The 20581-nt window shown below is 39.5% G+C and overlaps 2 protein-coding genes across 2 annotated transcripts in view; both read right to left on the bottom strand.

The window, feature by feature from the left end:
* Nucleotides 1–20581, bottom strand: part of CUL5 (cullin 5) — a 101906-nt gene that overhangs the window by 67945 nt on the left and 13380 nt on the right. Inside the window, exon 2 of the mRNA XM_007110694.4 lies at nucleotides 14294–14403. Within this exon, the coding sequence (XP_007110756.1) occupies nucleotides 14294–14403 (110 nt within the window). The remainder of the gene's footprint in view (nucleotides 1–14293; nucleotides 14404–20581) is intronic.
* LOC102977637 (mitofusin-1-like) lies at nucleotides 3397–6148 on the bottom strand. The gene is given in 4 exon segments (XM_055091615.1): nucleotides 3397–4817; nucleotides 4819–5019; nucleotides 5021–5177; nucleotides 5180–6148. Coding segments are annotated over 4 exon segments (2202 nt in total). The 5' UTR covers nucleotides 6063–6148; the 3' UTR covers nucleotides 3397–3856.

A 20581-nucleotide genomic window follows, 5' to 3' on the forward strand; every position in this document is an offset into this window, starting at 1 on the left:
TTAGGTTTTCCAAAAAAGAGATGGGATCAGACATGCAAGAGATTTATTGAGGGTAATGCCTGTGAGGGACAATGGGAAGTGAGCTACAGGAAGCTGGGCAAAAGATAAGCTCACAATGCTGGTCTGATCCCTGCAGGGAAGAGTAGGAAGGATGAAGGTTGGGTAGCAAGAGTCTTAGACTACACAGCAGTTCTAAGAAAGTTTGGTAAAGCTATTTAAGAGTTTTAGAGCAAAAGTCACCCATCAAAGGAGTTCCATACCTCCCCCAAATAGGACTACCTTAGTATCCCTGCCTACTCAAACCCACTGCAGGTACATGTCAGAAGGGCTCAAACGTGACTTGAGTCTCACAAGGCAAGAGGGAATGGTGTTGAGTTGGGTACCCAGGAAAGAGTCAAACTTGTGATCAATACATCTTCTCCAGCTCCCTTTCCTCAACCTCCAGGTGCTCCTATATGTTGTTACATCATGGAAGAATATCTTCAATACACTCTTATTTGAAACACAGTACTTCTCACCACCACACAATGAACATGTCAAGTCTCCTGGTCAATTTTCATACATATTTTGAGGAATGTATTATAATACACTTGAGGACTGCATGATAATACCCTTAAAGACCTCTATGTTCCTCTCCCTAATCCTACTCTCATCCATCCCCAGAAGTAACTAAGCCTGAAATCTGTCATTTTATTTTCAAGTTTTACAACATACTATGAGGGTTTCTGAACGTTATAGAAATTATATCAAATAATAATTTTTTCAAATAATTTTTTTACTCTACACGTTTCTACTCTTTACTCATATAGGTGGATGTAGTTCTCATTCATGCACTTTATCTTTTATATAAAATGGCACTTCAACATAAAAGGGAAGGAGCAATGGATGAGCAATAAATATCTGAAATTAAATCTGGATAACAACACAGTCTCTTGGATTACATAACTAAGTGTTTTTAAAAAGAGACATGCTGTTAAGGGAAATTATTTTTATTTATTTATTTTTAAATATTTATTTATGTATTTATTTATTTGGCTGCGCCAGGTCTTAGTTGCAGCACACTGGATGATCGTTGCCATGTGCAGGATCTTCGATGTGGCATGCGGGATCTAGTTCCCTGACCAGGGTTCAAACCCGGGCCCCCTGAATTGGGAGTGTGGAATCTTAACCACTGGACCACCAGGAAAGTCCCAGGGAATTCTTTTTGTTTTTTATTTTATTTATTTATTTTTTAAATATTTTGTTTATTTGTTTATTTATTTATTTATTTTGGCTGCATTGGGTCTTTGTTGCTGCGCACAGGCTTCTCATTGTGGTGGTTTCTCTTGTTGTAGAGCACAGCCTCTAGGCACACAGCTTCAACAGTTGTGGCACACAGGCTCTAGAGTGCATGCTCAGTAATTGTGGCACACGGGATTAGTTGCTCCGCAGCACGTGGGATCTTCCTGGACCAGGGTTCAAATCCGTGTACCCTGCATTGGCAGGCAGATTCTTAACAACTGCGCCACCAGGGAAGTCCCCCAGGGAATTCTTTTTAAATACTTAACTATATTAGAAAAATCAAGGGGTTGGGGAGTGGGAGAATGATGAAGTAAAAACTTTTTAAAGGTTTCAAGAGGACAGACAGAAGGGATGAGAGAAGAAGAGGTAAGAAGTATTCCAAAGGTTTCAACTTCCTCAAGTTAAACAGGAAGTAAAAGAAATAGTGTGACCCTGGTGCAAAAAATAGGTATTCTGGGGACTTCCCTGGTGGTCCAGTGGTAAAGAATCTGCCTTCCAGCTCAGGAGATGCAGGTTTAATCCCTGGTCAGGGAACTTAGATCCCACAAGCTGTATGGCACAGCCAAAAAAAAAAAAAAAAAAAACAAAACAATTAATGGCTATGATTTATTAGGTAGAGATTCTTGCAACTCACAAAAAGATAATTTTTTCCTAAGAGCACATGCATACATACAAAATTTTTAAAAGATAATTTTATAGGCTATTTCTCTGATTATAACCCATAAATAAATAATAAAAAATTTCACTATCTAGAAATTTAAGCTCCTAGATAATGCATGGATTAAAGGAAAACAAAAAACAAAAAGAAAAATTACTAACAATCAAGAAAGAAATAAAGGGACTTCCCTAGTGGCGCAGTGGTTAAGAATCCCCCTGCCAATGCAGGGGACACGGGTTCGAGCCCTGGTCTGGGAAGATCCCCATGCCACAGAGTAACTAAGTCCATGCGCCACAACTACTGAGCCTGTGCTCTAAAGCGCAAGAGCCATAACTACTGAGCCCAAGCGATACAACTACTGAAGCCCGCGCTCCCTACAGCCCATGTGCCGCAACTACTGAAGCCTGCACGCTCTGGGGCCCGCGTGCTGCAACAACTGGGCCCATATGCCTAGAGCTATGCTCCACAACAAGAGAAGCCACTGCAACAAGAGACACCACGCCAATGAGAAGCCCACGCACCACAATGAAGAGTAGCCCATGCTTGCCACAACTAGAGATAGCCCATGTACAGCAACAAAGACCCAATGCAGCCAAAAACTAATAAAAAGGAATACCCTGAATACCGTAGAAACTATGGTGACGATAAAAGCAATATTAAGAAAAAATGTGTAGCTTGAAAGCTTTCATTGTAAAGAAAAATATTAAAAAGAATTTTAAAATTAAGAATTCAATAAAAGAACTAAGAAATCAGACAAAGGACAAAATAAATCGAAGAGACCAGGAAGAAAACACTGATAAGGAAGCAAATGATAAACACAATAATAAACAAAAATGGAATAAATATTATTCTTTCCAAATAACAAATTTTTACCTTTTTTCTTTTCTCTATTCACAATTATTTTGTATTTCATTCATTTTGTCTTTTGTCTTTCCTTTTTTGTCTTTCCTTCCTTCTACTTTCTTCAGGTTTACTTAGACCATGCACTTTTAGCTTTTTTTGTCTAATATATGCATCGAAGGCTATGAACTCCTTAGCATTTAAGCAGGGCACAGTTGGATCCAATATGTTTTGATGTATCGTATCAAAGTAATTTTTATAGCTTGATTATGTGAAAAGACCTATAAAATGGATCAACTCCTTAATATGAATATTAAAGAAAATATGTAGGATTAGGGATAAAAAAATGAGATATGACCACATATAAAATATAAGTATACTACTTACAATTCTATGGCAACAAATTTCTAAACCTAGAGGAAATTAAAATGAAGTGTGCAGATACTTTGTCTTCTTCCCTATTTTATTTTTATTTTTACTGTTTTATATCAGTTTTAATGGGAATAAAAGAGAGAGTAAGAACAGTATTATTTATTAGTGTTTTACACACCTGCCAGGATGGCAAAAGTGATTGTAACCTGCATAAATAATACATTCAAGAACATTTCCACACTCCTTTGTGGTTAGAGCAATGCAGTTTACAAAACAAAAATGTGACTATTCCCGTTGAAGTAGGCATCAAAAATTCGTTTTGAGAAAGAAGACGAAAGGAGCATTCTCTAACTCCTGGATGCCAGGAAGCAGAGTTTTTCAGAATCAAAAACAAAGAGAGCCCTAATTAAGAGAAAGGCCTCACCCCTCAGGGGTCACAGAGTTGGTTCTTTTGCTTTAAACTAATTCATCATTTTCTCGTATCAAAGGATTTTTCTTTACCCAAAATTAAAACTAAAAGAGACATCACAACACTTTTCAGAAATGCAAACACCCTGAGATAGATCAATACCAGGATCTACTCAAGGATTTGCTATTTAGGTATAGTTAGTAGAATTCATATTTAAAGTCACTTCATAAAAATAACTGTCCCAATCTTCCAAGTTCCATTTTCTCCTATCATGATCACCAAAGTAATCTCTATTGTTAAGATTCTTCTTCACTGCTTGAACGTAGAAACTGCTTAGTAAAATTCTCCTGCTTGTTTTCAAGTTGAACAGCTTTATTTCTTAAGCGCTTTGAATTGTTTTATATTTTCTCCAATTGATCTATTTCTTTGGATAATCTAGAAATTTCCTCTTCTAGATGTCTTTGTGTAGTATCAACTTGTTGGCACAGGCGAGCAAAAGTGGTTGCCATTTCCTGTTGTACTTGATGGCTGCAGTTGGCGCTTGTGAAGCTAACAATCATTTGCAGTTTTTCAGTTTCATAATTCAGAAACTGCTGTTTAAAGGCTCTCTCCTTGGCACGGGTGGCCCAAGTCAGCCTTTCATAAAGATACAAAGCTCCATACATACTTAATGAAACAGATATGAGTTTCCAGCCTACAGTTTTCCAAATCACTCCTCCAACAACAATGATGCCCACAGAAGTTCTAGATGTAAGAGAAGCTAATGCTGTTATTAAGGTAACAATGAGCTCTTCCTGTGACGCTGGATTGGTAGGAGCAGTGGGAGTAGAAGCTAAAGATCTAGGAAGCTGAAAGATAGGCTCTGATAATCCTAGAAGCACCCGCTGAGCATCTGTAGGGCCCAAGAAACGATGGACAAGGGAAGACTAGCCCAAGGAAAAATGAAATACAACATCCTCTTGAAAATCTGAACATAACTTGTGGCAATTTAGGTCACAGCTGAGATCAAATTTCTTGCAAGGAATCAGTGTATGTAGTTTATTCTGCATACCAGCTGGAAGTAATGGCTTCAAATTTTCAATAATTTCTTGCTGGGATTGAAGCATTGAAGCATTGAATTCATTGGTGCACTGACCAGCCAAATTTCTTCCCATTCCATCTTCTATGTGCTTATTTATCTCATTTTTATATACTTTCAATACACTTGGAGTAGGATGAAACTCAGAACAAAATTCATCAACAAAAACGGAGTCAACAAATTTCATCTGTCATTGCACATGAAACCTTATTTGCAACCTCCTCTGAAACCTCCCTGATTATTTTCTTAACATCCAGTATTAAAAGGTTCATCTGGTTTCGGAGAAAGTCCAGTCTATCAATTTGGTCTTCCCTCTCTTCTACTGAATAAACCCTTTTCTCTGCTGCTGACATGTTTATTGAATCCATTATGTTTTTCAGTTTCTAGTATCTGTTTAGCTCTGATAGTGTGCTGTTCAAACTTTGTTTTCACTGCTGACTGCGAGATATACTCCTCAAAGATTTGTTCAAAATTCTGAAACTCCTGTAATCTTGCCTGAAATCCTTCTGCAAGTGCCCCACCACCTTCTGGCATCCCCGGGCTTTGTGCTTTCTAGCACTAAGAACTTGCTTTGCAGCAACAAAAAAGATACGATTCCATGCTTCTAAAGGATCCACAACTTTGAGCTCCTCCACCAAGAAATGTAGGCATCTTTCCATAAGCTGTCTGCATACATCTTCCATATACTCTGGCTCTGATGCAGAGGCATCCCAAAGATTATTCAGAATAAAAACATTAGGCTTGGAAAGTCGCTCATTTACCTTGTGAAAAAACTGTTTTTCCGTGTTCATTAGAGTTGATTTGGAGTTTACAACCAAAACGAAGACATCAGCATCTAAGCAAAACTTATCAATCCAGCTATCCAGCTCTGTAGTGACATTTGAACCTGGACTATCCACTAAAACCAGGTCATCTCTCAAGAGGGCACATTTTGCCTTTGGCCAAAACACATGTACAAGACAGCCAGCTTTCAAGTCTTTGTCCATATGAAGGGCATGGGCCAGCTGATTAACTGTCTTCACATTCTTTCTTTCATGTGACCCTTCTGTCATGAAACAGGCTTTATCTCCATCCGTTTCTTCAACACTCAGGAAGCAATTGGTTGTATGTCCAATTCCACTAGGGAGGACTTTATCCCACAACATGGCAATAACAGAGCTCTTCCCACTGCTTGTCCTGCCAAAAAATGCCACTTCCATGTGTCTCCGAGACACCACCTCACCAATGATGGAAAGCTTATTTTTATACCTCTGTATTTCTATCAGATCATCCTCAGTAGCTACTCGGTCAAGTTCTGGATTCTTGTACATTGCTTCAACAAAATGTGATCCTTCTATAACAAACTCCAGTAACTGGTCAAAGATTGCTGTAATTGCCTTCTTAGCCAGCACAAAGTGATTCAGTGGAGAAGCAGTTTCTGCCATTATACCTGTCCCGGCTCCGACTTGTCACCCAGCAACCGCAACTCAGCCACAGCCCTCAAGCTGCCTCATTCTCCCAAGAGAGGCTGGGAGACTGGGCTCTTATTCCCAATTTAAATGGAATGCTTCCAACATACTATTACTGGGATATTGTTGCTAGATTACTTACAGATGATCTTTATCAGTTTAAAGAATAATATTTTCATTTTTCTGTTTTATTTTGGAAAGATTATCTGTTTTTTCTTCATCTACTGAGATGATCGATTTCTGATATGATTTTGTCTTGTTCTATTTGTTTTCTGAGTTCAATTTTCATTTCATTATTTCCTCCACTTTTGTTGATTTCTCTCCTTAGCTTTTGAATTTTCAGTTCAAGTTTGTTTTATAACCCCACATGATTGTGTGAGGATACTGAACTCAGTTCGGAGTGCTGTATTTGTGTTCTACTTCACAGTTGGTTCTGTGGGACAATTTTTATAAGCTAAAATGTTTCAATTTGTACTTTTTAATAGTTTTGGATAGACAGTGTCTGCTTTTTTCTATTCATATTCATTTCATGGTCAGGATTCCTAGTTCAAGAGTACCTCCTTCAGTTTAGTTCAGTAAAGTTCAATTTCTTTAATGGTCAGTGTTGGTAATAGTGGAGGAAAGGGTATCTGTTTCATTTCTGCAGGATCCTTAAATCTTCTAAATACTTACTTGTCTGAAAATATGTTCATCTCGCCTTAAACATGATTGAAAACTTGACTAGGTAGAGAATACTAAGTTCAAAATAATTTCCCTTTAAATATTTAAAGAAAACTGCATCAGCCTCCTGCATCCAATTTGGCCAATGAAAAGAGTGCGGACAGTCTGTTTCGCTTGAAAGGTAACTTTCCCTCCAACAATTAGATTATTTTCTTTATCCTTGGAATTCTGAAATTAAGGACATGAGTAGGCATGGTTTTTAGCACTTTCAATATGAAGATCTGGAGGGTTGGGTGGAGAGATACAAGATTTCAGCCCCGGGAAATTTTCTTCTTATCCTTTGGGGCTATATCCTCTCCTCTACTTTCTGTCCTCTCCTTCTGGAACCCCTTTTAAGTATAAGTTAGCCCAATTCTAGAGCTGTCCTCAGTATGTCTTCATTTTTATTTAATTTTCCATACTTTGCTCTACATTCAGGGAGAACTCTTTGGTTTTATTTTTTGTATTACTAATTCAATCTTTTTTTATTTAGCTCTTTTATTTTTTATTTCAAAGGACTTTATTTTGACTATTTCATTTTCAAAGTAGTCTCTTTCATTTTATTCCTCTCTAATGATATAAGCTAGAATGCTTTTTGAGCTATCTTCTAAACCTTGCATCATCTATTTCCTCTGAAGGCACAGTCTCTAGGATGGCCCCCAATGACCGCCGTCTCCTGGATGGTATTCATACCCATGTATAGTGTACAAAGCATTGTACACCATACAGTGTACAAAGCATTTGTCTGTGTGATCAACAGCATACAGAAGAAATGAAGGTCTATATATAAGATAGATAACTAATAAGAACCTGCTGTATAGTACAGGGAACTCTACTCAGTACTCTAAGATGGTCTATATGGGAAAAGAATCTTAAAAAAAAAAAAGGATATATGTATATGTATAACTGATTCACTTTGCTGTACACCTGAAACTAACACAACATTGTAAATCAACTATACTCCAATTTAAAAAAAAAAGAAAAGAAATACTGGTTTGTAACTTCCCAAGACTTCTGTCTTGGGAACACTCTCTCTTGCTCTGGGGAAAGCAAGCTGCCACACAGTAAACAGCTTTATGGAGGGTTCTACACAGTGAGGAACTGAGCAGCTAGTGAAGAACTGAGGCCTGCCAACAATCACATGAGTAAGCTTTGAAGATCTTTCACTCCTAGGTGAATATAGGCCTAGTTCTTTTGCCTAGAGCTTGATTGCAACTTCTTAAGAGATCCTGAGCTAGAAAGACCCAATTAAGCTGCAACCAGATTCCAGACCTTCAGAAACTGTGAGATAATAAATGTTTGTTCTTTTAAGCTGCTAATCTTCAGGGTAATTTGTTGTGTGGCAATAGATAACTAGAAATACAACAAAGAAGGTACAGGACTACTGTAATCATTCAGGCAAGAGAGTGGGGGGGAAAGACAGATGGGATGGAAAGAAATTCAAGAGGTACTTAAAAGTCTATGAAATCTAGTAATCAAGTGGATATGAAGAAGTAAAAAAACAGGGGGTTGATGGCAGCTTCCAGATTTTTGGTTTGAGACTATAAATAACAGATTTTCACCACTCTAAATTTGGAGTACTTATGGAACTTAAGTATGCAGGAAACAATAGGTCACATGGGTATGGAAGTTTGGAGAATAATCTGGATTGCTTAAATAGATGAGAACTCAGGTAAAAGAATAAGAAAAAAAACAGAACTCTGAAGGAAACCAACACTTAACGGGCACAAAAGGGATGAATCAGCTTAGACTGATTGAGATGAGGTAGACAAGAGATAGAAAAAACAGGAGAAAGTGGTATCATAAAAACCAGCTTAGGAACAAGAAAAACACTAAAAAAATTATTTGTAGTAAAGATAAATTTTCTTAAAAATAAAGTCTCACAAGTTGAAAATAATTTATTTTTAAATTTTAGCCTCAATTTCACAAACCAGAGTCAAACCAAACAACATGCATCTAAAGCAGCAGTACTCAACTGAGGGAGGTACTGCCTCAGACATGTGGAAGTGAGAGCTTTTTTTTCTTTCAATAATGAGGCGTAGGGAGAGGAGTACACAGAAAGTATCCACTACTAGAGTTTATGAGGGTGAAGGCCAGAGGTGATAAACATGCCACAGTATGCAGAACAATCTTATAACCACCCAAAACACCAACAGTACCCCTACTGAAAAATAATGATACAGGTTATGAGAAAAGGGCAACAAATAGTAAATGTAGTTTAATACCAAAACATTATTTTAGTACCTTAGATTTAGAAAGATATACCTAACCTAAAGGTTATTAATTAATATGGCTAAATAGGCTAAAATTTGGAAAGGTTTTAATTAATGTAGGTCTTATAATTTTGGTGTGGCATGATAAGACATACAGGAATCCTTTAACTTAAAAGGATTACATATTGAGCAGCCTTGGGTAACTCCAAGGAGATCAAGGATTTTTAAAAACAATGTGCTGAGGCCACTAACTGTAGCAAGTACTATTTCTGCTTAGAAGTATACTTTAAGCAGGAAACACCATCACACTATGCTCCTTTTTCCAGTCAGGAATGCACAGAGAACAAGCATTACTCTACATGATAAATCATATTATTAACACAAACTCAACACATTGTTCATAAAATACATTTAATCAAATAATTTAAGAAAAATATACGTATACATGAATGCTATGAAATTTTTAAAAGGTCTCAGCTGCTTCTTATTGAATTCTAATTTCTCAAAAGGCAGAATCATGGATATAAGTTAATATTATGCAACAAGTTCTATGTTATTTAGGATTAGACTATTTTCTTCTGTAATAAAGAGAAAAAATGAGCACAGCAGCTTAATGTGTATAGATTATTCAGTCATACGTCTTCAACTCATTGATACAGTATTTTACTAGTGCACACACACACACAGAAATTATACCAAGTCTGAAACTACTATCCTTAGGAAGACATGGTTACAAGGTTGGCCCTTGGCTGACATATAGGAACTTGGGTTTTGTGAGAGTTCTCACCATTTCCTGATAAGAATGGCTCACTGTGCCTAAACTGTTATGTAAAAAATCTGATTTATGTTCAACACTTGCTTTTTGTCTAGGATCTGGAATTTTGGTTCACCTCAGGCAGAAGCTGCCTTTGTGACCAGCTCTTTCAGTAAAAACCCTGGGCACTGAGTCTTTAAGAAGCTTCCCTGGGGACCTCCCTAGCAGCACAGTGAATAAGACTCCACGCTCCCAATGCAGGGGGCCCAGGTTGGATCCCTGGTCAGGGAACTAGATCCCACATGTATGCCGAAACTAAGAGTTGCATGCCACAACTAAGGAGCCAGCGTGCCACAACTAAGGAGCCTGCCTGCCACAACTAAGGAGCCTGCGAGCCGCAACTAAGACCAGGTGTAACCAAATAAATAAATATTAACAACAACAAAAAAAAGAAGCTTCCCTGGTAGACAGCATTTCACATGTGTTGTCCCAATTAGTTGTTGGAGGAATTAAGTGGATATGTTCCACTGGGAGAAGATGCTTGGAAACTTGTACCTGGTTTCCCCTGGACTTTACCACATGCACCTTTGTTGCATTTTGCTTTGTATCCTTCACTGTAATAGATGATAGTCATGAATACAACTATATGCTGAGTCCTATGAGTCTTCCTAACAATCACTGAACCTGGGGGTGGTCTTAAGACCACTGACATGGTTGGTTGGGATTCATTAAACATGGTGAAAGCACTGTTTGAGAAAAGGAAGGTTTAAGTGGTAGTATGATGAACCTCTGCTACTTGCATGGCTATGAAATCAACCATAGTATGAATCAGCAGCTGAGTTGCTATCTGCTGTGAGAAAGGTAAAAGTTACCTATGAAATTTGAAAGTGATAGATCCAACCCCAAGAGAGTTGGCTCATTAAATATTCTAGCTGCTTTGGCCATGCTGACCCAAGTGAGGAGAGAAAAAGCCCAGAACGGATGATGACTTTGGTTTTTGTTCTTGCCTCCAAATAAGAGAAAAGGCCCAAAAGTTCTCAAATGTAAGCTTTTGGGTGGACCAAAAATGTTAAATGTTTGTGCTGGTCTCTCCTCCAAGCAGGAGGAATTAATAGTTACATTAGGTCTCAGGGCTGGAGAAAGTTTTAGATAACCAAGGGAGAGGAAACTATTCCAGCTGTTTCTTCAGCCTAACTACTGCTGCTTCAGCAACCTCTCCATGCCTCCTACATTCCAGTCAGGATCTCCCAGCAACTGTAATGTTAATATTGTAAATGCTAAATTTATTGCTAGGAGTTTGAATAAATCTGTAATAAGAAAAAAGAGGCAGGGAAAGTTTTAAAGATGGCTTTGTATTCTTTGGCTATTGCACCTGGATGTATGATAAATAAAGATATAAAATATTATACGCTTGTACTTTCATAAATCCTAGAGGGATCACATCAATCAGGAAAAGTTGCAAAATAAAAAGTTAGTGACAGACTTCCCTGGTGGCACAGTGGTTAAGAATCCACCTGCCAATGCAGGGGACATGGGTTTCAGCCCTGATTCGGGAAGATCCCACATGCTGTGGAGCAACTAAGCCCATGCGCCACAACTACTGAGCCTGTGCTCTAGAGCCCGCGAGCCACAACTACTGAAGCCTGCACGCCTAGAGCCGGAGCTCCACAACAAGAGAAGCCACTGCAAGGAGAAACCCGCACACCACAATGAAGAGTAGCCCTCGCTCGCCGCAATGAAGACCCAACGCAGCCAAAAATAAAATGTAAATAAATAAAAAAAAATTTTTTTAAAGTTAGTGAGACACAATTTCCTTGCTTTTTACTGCTGGTGAAAGGATTAGAATTTGAACTCTTTGAGTACTGGAAACTGAACAAATAAATCTCCATAATGGATACTATTATTTCTACTTATTGCCATCTCAGAGAAAAGGGAGACAACATGAAAACATAAGAAATTTCCCAATAGAAATACACTTCTGGAGTTTTAAAAAGCAGTTTTTAGTTGCTACTGAGCTCTTGTGAAATCAGATGTCTGACCCTGAAAGGCTGATGATTTTCCAGCATGATGTGCATATTACTGAGTGGATTAATCTGAACTCTAAGACTGACAAAATAAAAGGGGATTAGAAAAGTCTTGCTTGTCACTTGGACTTAGAAAACGACTGGTCTGCAGCATCTTGGCTTTGCCACTGCTTGAGAAAAGTCACTGGCCCTTTTGGAATCCTGAATTCACAAATCCTAATTGCTTGGATCTAACTCTAAGCTGAAACCTGATATTGTCTGACATTGGGCTATTTAAACCTCAACACAAGCTGCGCTGAACTAAAGCAGGCATATGCTCAGTGAACAGGACTTTGACTTGTGGACTGTTGAAGATTTAAGACACCCTCTGTGAAGCCATAAACTAAAAACGTCATGGATTCTGGCTGGAAGATCTAAATTACTTGCAGATGCCCACAGAAAAGGGCTCATTCTCTGATGGGGCCATCTGAAATCAAGCTGCTGATAGCCTCTGTATCAGATATACAGACCTAAAGTGCATTCTTAACTTGTGGTTACTGCTAAAAGCTGCAAGTTGGGAGAAAGCATACTCGCTCCTTACAGACTGGATTCAGGATCCCCTCTCAGGGATGTTTCACTGCTATGGACTTGTGTCCAGCTTTCTGGATTAGTTGCAGTTTTCAACAATGAATGAATAACCTAATTTTATTTCCCTCACCTTCGCATCACCCTTCCTTGCAAACACACCTTAGTAAGGCAACTTCATTATTAAACACAGCTATCTCCAGAAACGAACTGATCTTTTCCAGGCTGCTCACTAGGTAAATGGTCAGGACAAAAGGGGTGGGGGGCGACGTAAACTTATTAGGAAAATTTCTGAAAATTTGGGATTTCATCCAGACCAATTCCTAAACATATGTCTTTCTAGTTAAGCTGTATAAAAATGTTTTTCTATAAAAATGTTTTTGTTCCTCCCCCAGGTCTGGGTGATTGGGAAAAAAATGAAAAGCTTTCATTACTGAATGGGACACACTGATTTTATAAGGGAGAAAAAATAAAACTCAGCACCTGGTGAGGCACCAGGGAGAAGGACATGAATGATTTTAGTTTTTCGTAAGTATTCTTGAAAGCTTTCCCAGCTCCTGGTGTTGGCTTTCCATGCTGTTGTGAGTGCTTTGAATTCAAACTGAATGCTGCGCTTCAATCACACCTAGCAGTACTCTGAGATGGCTGAGAGCAGCCCCAATTCCTACACCTTCCACAAAGAACACCTCTAAATGTCATCCACACTATGAAGCAAATGAAATGGTGTCGTGGATAAACAAACTGTTTGGGGCTAATTGCCTTCAGGTAGTCTGTCTGAAAACAAGGTCTGAACTGAATTAAATGAACTAGATTGAGAACTCTAAAGTGAAAGGCCCCATGGGAGGACACATTGAGGGCCCTGTTAACCCATACTATCTAATTTATGTCTTGCTTGGAGTACCTAAAAAAGTGCAAGCTCTTTGTTTCCAGGGGTACCATGTGGGTCCTCTGAAATTATACTTCTTTTTGTATGTACCCTATCATGACACTGCTTCAACCCTGGAAAATTTTCAGGTCGAATTCAACTTTATGGCCATAGTTGTGCTATGCCTGAATTGATGCCTCAGGCCATGTAAAAGGTCCATACAGAAACTGAAGGAGAAAGCCACCTGCTTTTCTAAGATAAACCTCATGGTTGGTGGGATTTATTTTAACTAACTAAATTTAGGCCCTCTAAAAGGCATAACTGAGATCAATACTACAAGTTGGTCTTACCTTGCTGCACACGAGGGTGGGGATGGGGGCAGGGGTGGTGTCCTACTGGTAACAGTTTTGCTGTAAAGACATTCTGGCCAAAGGCTAAGAGTTAACATAACAGATCTGAGACTGTATTCCTTAGAAAAGCCTGTTTGGCTGGGATCTGAGAACTTAAATGTTTGACAGTTTCCTACACTGATAGAAAATTTTCCTGAAATGATGAGAATGGCTCACTGTGCCTCACCTGTGTGTACAAACAACATGGTTTACACTGAACACCTGCTCTTTCTGAGAGTCTAGAATTTTGGTACATGCCAGGCAGAGGCTGCCTATGTGAGCAGCCCCCAATAAAAACCCTGGGTACTGAGTCTCCAAAGAGCTTCTTGGTGACAGCATATCACATATGTTGTCAATCTTGCTGCTGGGGAAATTAAATGTGTCCTGTGTGACTGGGAGAGTACTCTTGGAAGTTTGTGCCTGTTCCCCAGACTTGAACCCATGTACCTTTCCCTTTGCTAATTTTGCTTTGTATCCTTTAGCTGTAATAAATCATAGCTGTGAGTATGACTTTATGTTCAGTCCTATGAGTCCTCCGAGCAAATCACTGAACCTAGGGGTGGTCTTGGGGACCCCCAATACAATCAGTAATAATTTCAAACAGGTAAACAGTCCAATCTGGAGCCAATATTCCATTTGAATATAGCCACCAAATTTTCTTTTATGTTAGCAAAAAGGCAGAATGAATGGACTACTTACGAAAACAGATCAAACCACTGCTGTTTTGTAACAGATTCCTGGCGTAAAAGCTTCAAAACAATTGGACGCATGAAGTCCCATTTGTCTTCAAACTGAAGAGAACCTTTATTCTTAAAAAAAAAAAAAAAAAAGAGTAATTTAAGTGCAGTTAAATCAGAAGTGTCTGTTATTTTTATCTCATAAGAGACACCTAAAGAAATTTAAAAGAACCAATTTTCCATAATGGAATCCCTATAACTTAATCTGGTATCAAAGAATCACAGGAAGACAACCATAAAAGAAAAAAACCAGTTATGTGAAAGTGTGAAGCAAAGAATTTGGCCTTGTCCAAAGAGCCAGTCTGGCCTTTGCCCTTGGCTTCTAGTAGGTAATATCCTTGGGCCCTGAGAATGTTATATCTGATAAGAGAGTCTTGGTTAGCCTGGAGCCCTGGGTCATACTGGATAACCTAACAATGTGATTCAGGGAGGGGACTGGCAAATCCATACAGTGTTAGGAAGCAGGCCAATCCAGAAATGCCAACAGTATGACTTAGGGTAGGGGGTTCGGGTCAATCAACCCGGAGATTGAGATTATCCACATGAGCAATGCCTACATGATGAAGCCTTAATAAAAATTCTGGACACCAAAGGTTGTGTGAGCTTCCCTGGCTGGCAGTACTTATATACCCTGTCATTTAATGAGGGAAGGAGAGAAATGTGACCTGACAACACCAGAGAGGACATGGGAAGCTCTGTGTTTGACCCTCCTGGACACTGTTTCTTCCTTTAGCTGATCTTAATCTGTATCTTTTCCCTTAATAAACCATAACCATGAGCAAAGCAGTTTTCAGTAAGATCTATGAATATTTCTAACAAATTATTGAACCTCAGGGTTTTGGGAACCTCCCATATTTGCAGCTGATGTCAGAAGTGAGGGTGGTCTTGTGTGTAGAGACTGTGCCCTAAACTCCTCACAAAAAGTATATCGAAAATCCATATAAACTCTGAAACTTGAGAAAGAAAAAAAAAACAGAAAGATACTCATCTCATTTTATAATGCTAACAAAACCCTGATACCAAACTGGTGAGGAGAGAACAAGAAATGGTAACTGTACACCAATCTAATTAGAACATATAGATGCAAAAGTCTTAAAAAATATTAGTAAATTAAACAATTAAATAATACCTCATAATCATGCACGTTTATTCCAGTGATGTGAAAGTGCTTCGATATTAAGGGGGAAAAAATCAATTCATTACTAAAAAGAGAAGGGGGGGCACCCCACCTGTGTTACTCATGAGTATTGTTCCTTTTCAAGTTAGGTATGGCCATGTGACTTGCTTTGATCAATAAACTTCAACAAAAATCATTAATTTTCTAATACAGCAGCACCAAACACCCCTATGAATCTCATTATTGTTTTCACCATACAATTGTTGAGAATGTTGTTCACTCATATGAGATAAGATCCGTGTACTGAATGTAATCTTCGAACTCCCTGAAATTATATTCCAGAAGCAGTTTCTTTTTTTGTTTGCGGTACGCGGGCCTCTCACTGTTGTGGCCTCTCCCGTTGCAGAGCATAGGCTCCGGACGCGCAGGCTCAGTGGCCATGGCTCACGGGCCCAGCCGCTCCACGGCATGTGGGATCCTCCCGGACCGGGGCACGAACCCGCAGTCCCCTGCATCGGCAGGCGGACTCTCAACCACTGCGCCACCAGGGGAGCTCCCAGAAGCAGTTTCTAGACATATGGTCTAACAAGAACCTACATCAGGATCACCTAGGATGGTGCTTACATATACATTTATAAAACCTACCACAGACCGGCTGGATCAGAATCTCTTAAGATGAGTTCAGAATTTACATGTTTAGCAAATTCACAATAAAACTACATAAAAATGTTATAGGGTCTATGACCCCAAAAAGGTTAAGAACCACTGACTAACATTAAACTCTTGTGAAAGCAAATGATACTTCTTACATCTACAAACACAGCTGATCCTAAAAGTTACTGTACTTTCTTGCCCCAGGTACCTACTTTTATCACAAAGTATTCTTATTATAGGGACCCATGGGAGATACTCAAAATTTAGTACTGGGATTAACTGTGCTTCTCCCCTGAAAAACTGGTTTGTTTGGTTTTTTTTGCAGTACACGGGCCTCTCACTGTTGTGGCCTCTCCCGCTGCGGAGCACAGGCTCTGGACGCGCAGGCCCAGCGGCCATGGCTCATGGGCCCAGCCGCTCTGCGGCATGTCGGACCCTCCCGGACTGGGGCACGAACCCGCATCCCCTGCATCGGCAGGCGGACTCTCAACCACTGCGCCACCAGGGAAGCCCAACTGGTCTGTTTTTACCTTATGAACTTAAGTGAATCATGCAGGTAACTTTGCTTTCCTTAGTGTTGGCTAATGAGAAATTCAGTCAGATTTGAGATCCTATGGTATATACTTCATGTACTAATCTTATGGCTGGCTACACTTTTTCTGTTAATATCTTCCTATAACCATCATTTCTTCATTTACTCTTCCCTCTGAGAAAATGGTGTGCAAATAAACAAATATGGAAGAACCACAGAAAGGACATGCAAATCTTTTCTTGACTATGACATGGAGAAACATAATACCCTCTTAATAAGAGAATATTTTATAATGTCAACTAGGTCTACTTCCATAAGCGATTCTGGCAACTTACAAAATTAAACCTAGTGTAAATCCTACAATTAAAAATCAAAAAGGGGGCTTCCCTGGTGGCGCAGTGGTTAAGAATCCGCCTGCCAATACAAGGGACACAGGTTCGAGCCCTGGTCCGGGAAGATCTCACATGCTGCGGAGCAACTAAGCCCGTGCGCCACAACTACTGAGCCTGAGCTCTAGAGCCTGTGAGCCACAACTACTGAAGCAAGCCCGCGCGCCTAGACCCCGTCCTCCACAGCAGGAGAGATCACCACAATGAGAAGCCCGCGTGCCACAACGAAGAGTAGCCCCCACTCGCTGCAACTAGAGAAAGCCCTCGCGCAGCAACAAAGACCCAACACAGCCAAAAATAAATAAATAAATTTATTTTTTTAAAAATCAAAAATCAAAATCAAAAAGGTACAGAAGACTAAACAGGTATGAGATAAATACTGGTTAGACTCTGAAATCTATCAGCTATGGTAAAATGACAGGAAACACTTTCTTAGTTGATGAAACATACAAGATTAACAACAGAAACATTTTCCTCTAATACTCAAAGGAGAAATTAAATAATTGAATTTTCCTATTAAGCTTTTATAATAAGATTCCAAAAATGATGTTCAAGCAGTTCTTTGACCTATTCTCTGTTAAACTGAAAAGCATATAATTAAATCAAAACTAAGCAGCAGGACACCAAACCTACTATCTACAAAAGATATTAATAAGCGAAGACACCTTCAAATTACAAACCCTGATTTATGAATTTTTCCAATGGCTAACTAAAGGCTGCCTCATCTTTACTGATGTGCTACAAGTCTCTTCTGCTTAAGTCTTTCATTACCACTCAGAATAGCTAATAAGTCTAGGATTATCTCACCCACTGGCTCTCTTTCACCAATAGGATTTCAACATTTGCCATATCCTTGTCCCTCTATCCTTCACTTTTTACAGCACAACTAATTCCCTCAGAGGCACTCTTCTTCTCAAACACACAGAAGGGCCATGGGGAAGCTGATGGGAGATTGACCATGGGGGATAACTGGGAGAAGAATATTCCAGGAAGAGGAAGCAGCCATTGCAAAGACCCTACAGTAGAAGCATGCTTGATGTATTCAAGGTAGAGCAAAATAAGGACAGAGGAGAGAGGGGATGAGGTCAGGGAAGCAACATAGGGCTGGATCTTGTAGGGCCTTGAAGGCCACTGTAAAAAGTTTGGCTTCTATTATAAGTGAGATAGGGAACCATTAAAAGATTCTGAGCAAGAAGTGACACGATCTGACTTATATTTTTAAATCTTCCTGATTGCTATGCTGAGAATACATTAAAGGGGCAAGTGTTAAACCTGAGCGTAGGAGGCAAGGTTAGAAATAATAGTGACATGGACCAGGGTGGTAGCAGTGCAGGTAGTGAGTAGTAATTAGATTTTATATGTTTTAAAGGTAGTGCTAACAAGATTTCCTGACAGCAAGCATCTGGGATGAGAGAAAGGAATAAAGCCTGACTCTAAGGTTTTTGTCTGGTAAAGTTAATTTGTATATTGGAACAGCAAAACGGAGGCCACCCCATTGGCCCAGCCCACGTCAAAAATCTAAACTTAAATCAGCCTGCACATATGGGAAATACCTCACTATCAAGGAAACATAACACCAATCACAATCCTCTAACTCAGTTTTAGCTAGCTAACCTTACCTAAAAAAATAGGACCTGCTTACCTTATAAGGAAATCCCCGACCTCCTAGCCAATCATGCCTTATTTCTGTATTGCCTCTTCTAACATTCTATAAAACTCGCTCTTCCCCAAAATCCTTCAGGAAGAGTGCTCCACTGCTTGTTAGGCACTGTACTATTCCAATCCATGGATTATCTTCCCTTGAATAAAGGGAAACTCGTTACTAAATTGTTTTAGTTTTGTGATTTGACATGTCCAAGAAGTATGGCATTGCCATCAACTGAAATGGAAAAGACTGTAGATGTAACAGGCTTAAGAAGGAAAGCTAAGGAGTACAGCTGCAGAGATGTTACATTTGACACATCTATCAAACAGCCATTTGAAGATGTTGAACAGGCAGTTCAATAAGCAAATCTAGAATTTAAAAGAAAGGTCTGACCAGGAAATAAAAATTTGGAAGTCATCAGAGTACAGATGGGTTTTAAAACTTGTTATCGAATGAGATCAATAAGGGAGTAAATATAAATAGAGAAGAGCCAGGCCTGAGTCCTTAGGTATCTAACATTAAGAGTAGGGGAGAATAGTAAGAACTAGGAAAGGAAAGAGTAAGCAATCAAAGAGGTGGCAAGAAAACCAAGAGTGTGGTATTCTGGAAACCAACTAAACAAAGCTGATCAGGAAAGGAGGAGTAATCAACTTTAGCAAATATTACTGATAGATCATGTAAGACAGTGGTCCCCAACCTTTGTGGCACCAGGGACTGGTTTCATGGAAGACAATTTATCCACAGGGTGTGGGGGGAGGGGGGAAGGGGGCTGGTTCAAGCAGTAATGTGAGCGATGGGAAGCGATGGGGAGCAGCAGATGAAGCTTCGCTCGCTCACCCGCCCACCACTCACCTCCCGCTATGCAGCCCGGTTCCTAAAAGGCCAAGGACCACTAACAGTCCATGGCCAAGGGGTTGGGGACCCCTGATGTAAGACAACCACTGAAATAGCAATATGAGGGTCACTGAGATTTTGTCAATGGCAGGTTTTGTAGGGTGTAAGGACAAAAGCCAGACTGGAGTAGAATTAAGGGGGGGAGGTGCAAGTGGGGACTGGAAAAAGTATGCACAACTCTTGACAGTTTCTGCTGTAAAAGGGAGCACAGAAACAGCATGATAACTGATAGGGTGAGAGGGAATGAAAAAAAAATTTTTTTTTATTGGAGTATAATTGCTTTACAATGTTGTGTTATTTTCTGCTGTACAGTGAAGTGAATCAGCTATATGTATACATATATCCCCTCACTCTTGGACCTCCCTCCCCCCCATGCCACCCATCTAGATGGAATACAGTATGTTTGTACACTGATAAATATGTTCCAAGATATAATACTGATGATGTAGGAGAAAAGAAGGAAATTGTTGGAGAATTTTAAATGCCCTGGACAGGCAAAAGGGAATGGAATCTAATGCACAGATGGAGGAACTGACTATATGCTATGAGAAGGCAAAGTACATGGTATGTGCAGATGTGGGTAGAAGGGTAGATGTGGCACCACTGTGAGAAGTTCCTTTTTGATTGCTTCAGCTTCTCAGTGATATGGAAATAAGGAAAATGCCGTGGAAGATGGGGGAGGAGGTGCCAAAATTTTGAGAGAAAAGATGTGAAACAGACATCTAGGAAAGTGAAAGAATAAATGACTATGGAAGTACAGTGTGACTGGGCTCAATTATAGTTTGTGGTCATGAATTTAAAGTGAAAATAGCATGTATCTTTTTCTCCTGCAACATTCAACTGCATAGATGGCACTAAAAGGTGAAGAGGTGGATCCAGGGTTGTGGTTTTCCCCAGTGAAACAAGAGAGGAGCAAAGGAGTCAAAAGTGTATTCCGGGGAGACATTATAATGATTGAACAGAGAATTTATGCTGGGTAAGGGGAAGAGAAAGGACAACAGGATAATGAAAGACAGAGA

The sequence above is a fragment of the Physeter macrocephalus genome, chromosome 16 (genome assembly GCF_002837175.3).
Source record: "Physeter macrocephalus isolate SW-GA chromosome 16, ASM283717v5, whole genome shotgun sequence".
In the NCBI taxonomy this organism is placed as follows: domain Eukaryota; kingdom Metazoa; phylum Chordata; class Mammalia; order Artiodactyla; family Physeteridae; genus Physeter; species Physeter macrocephalus.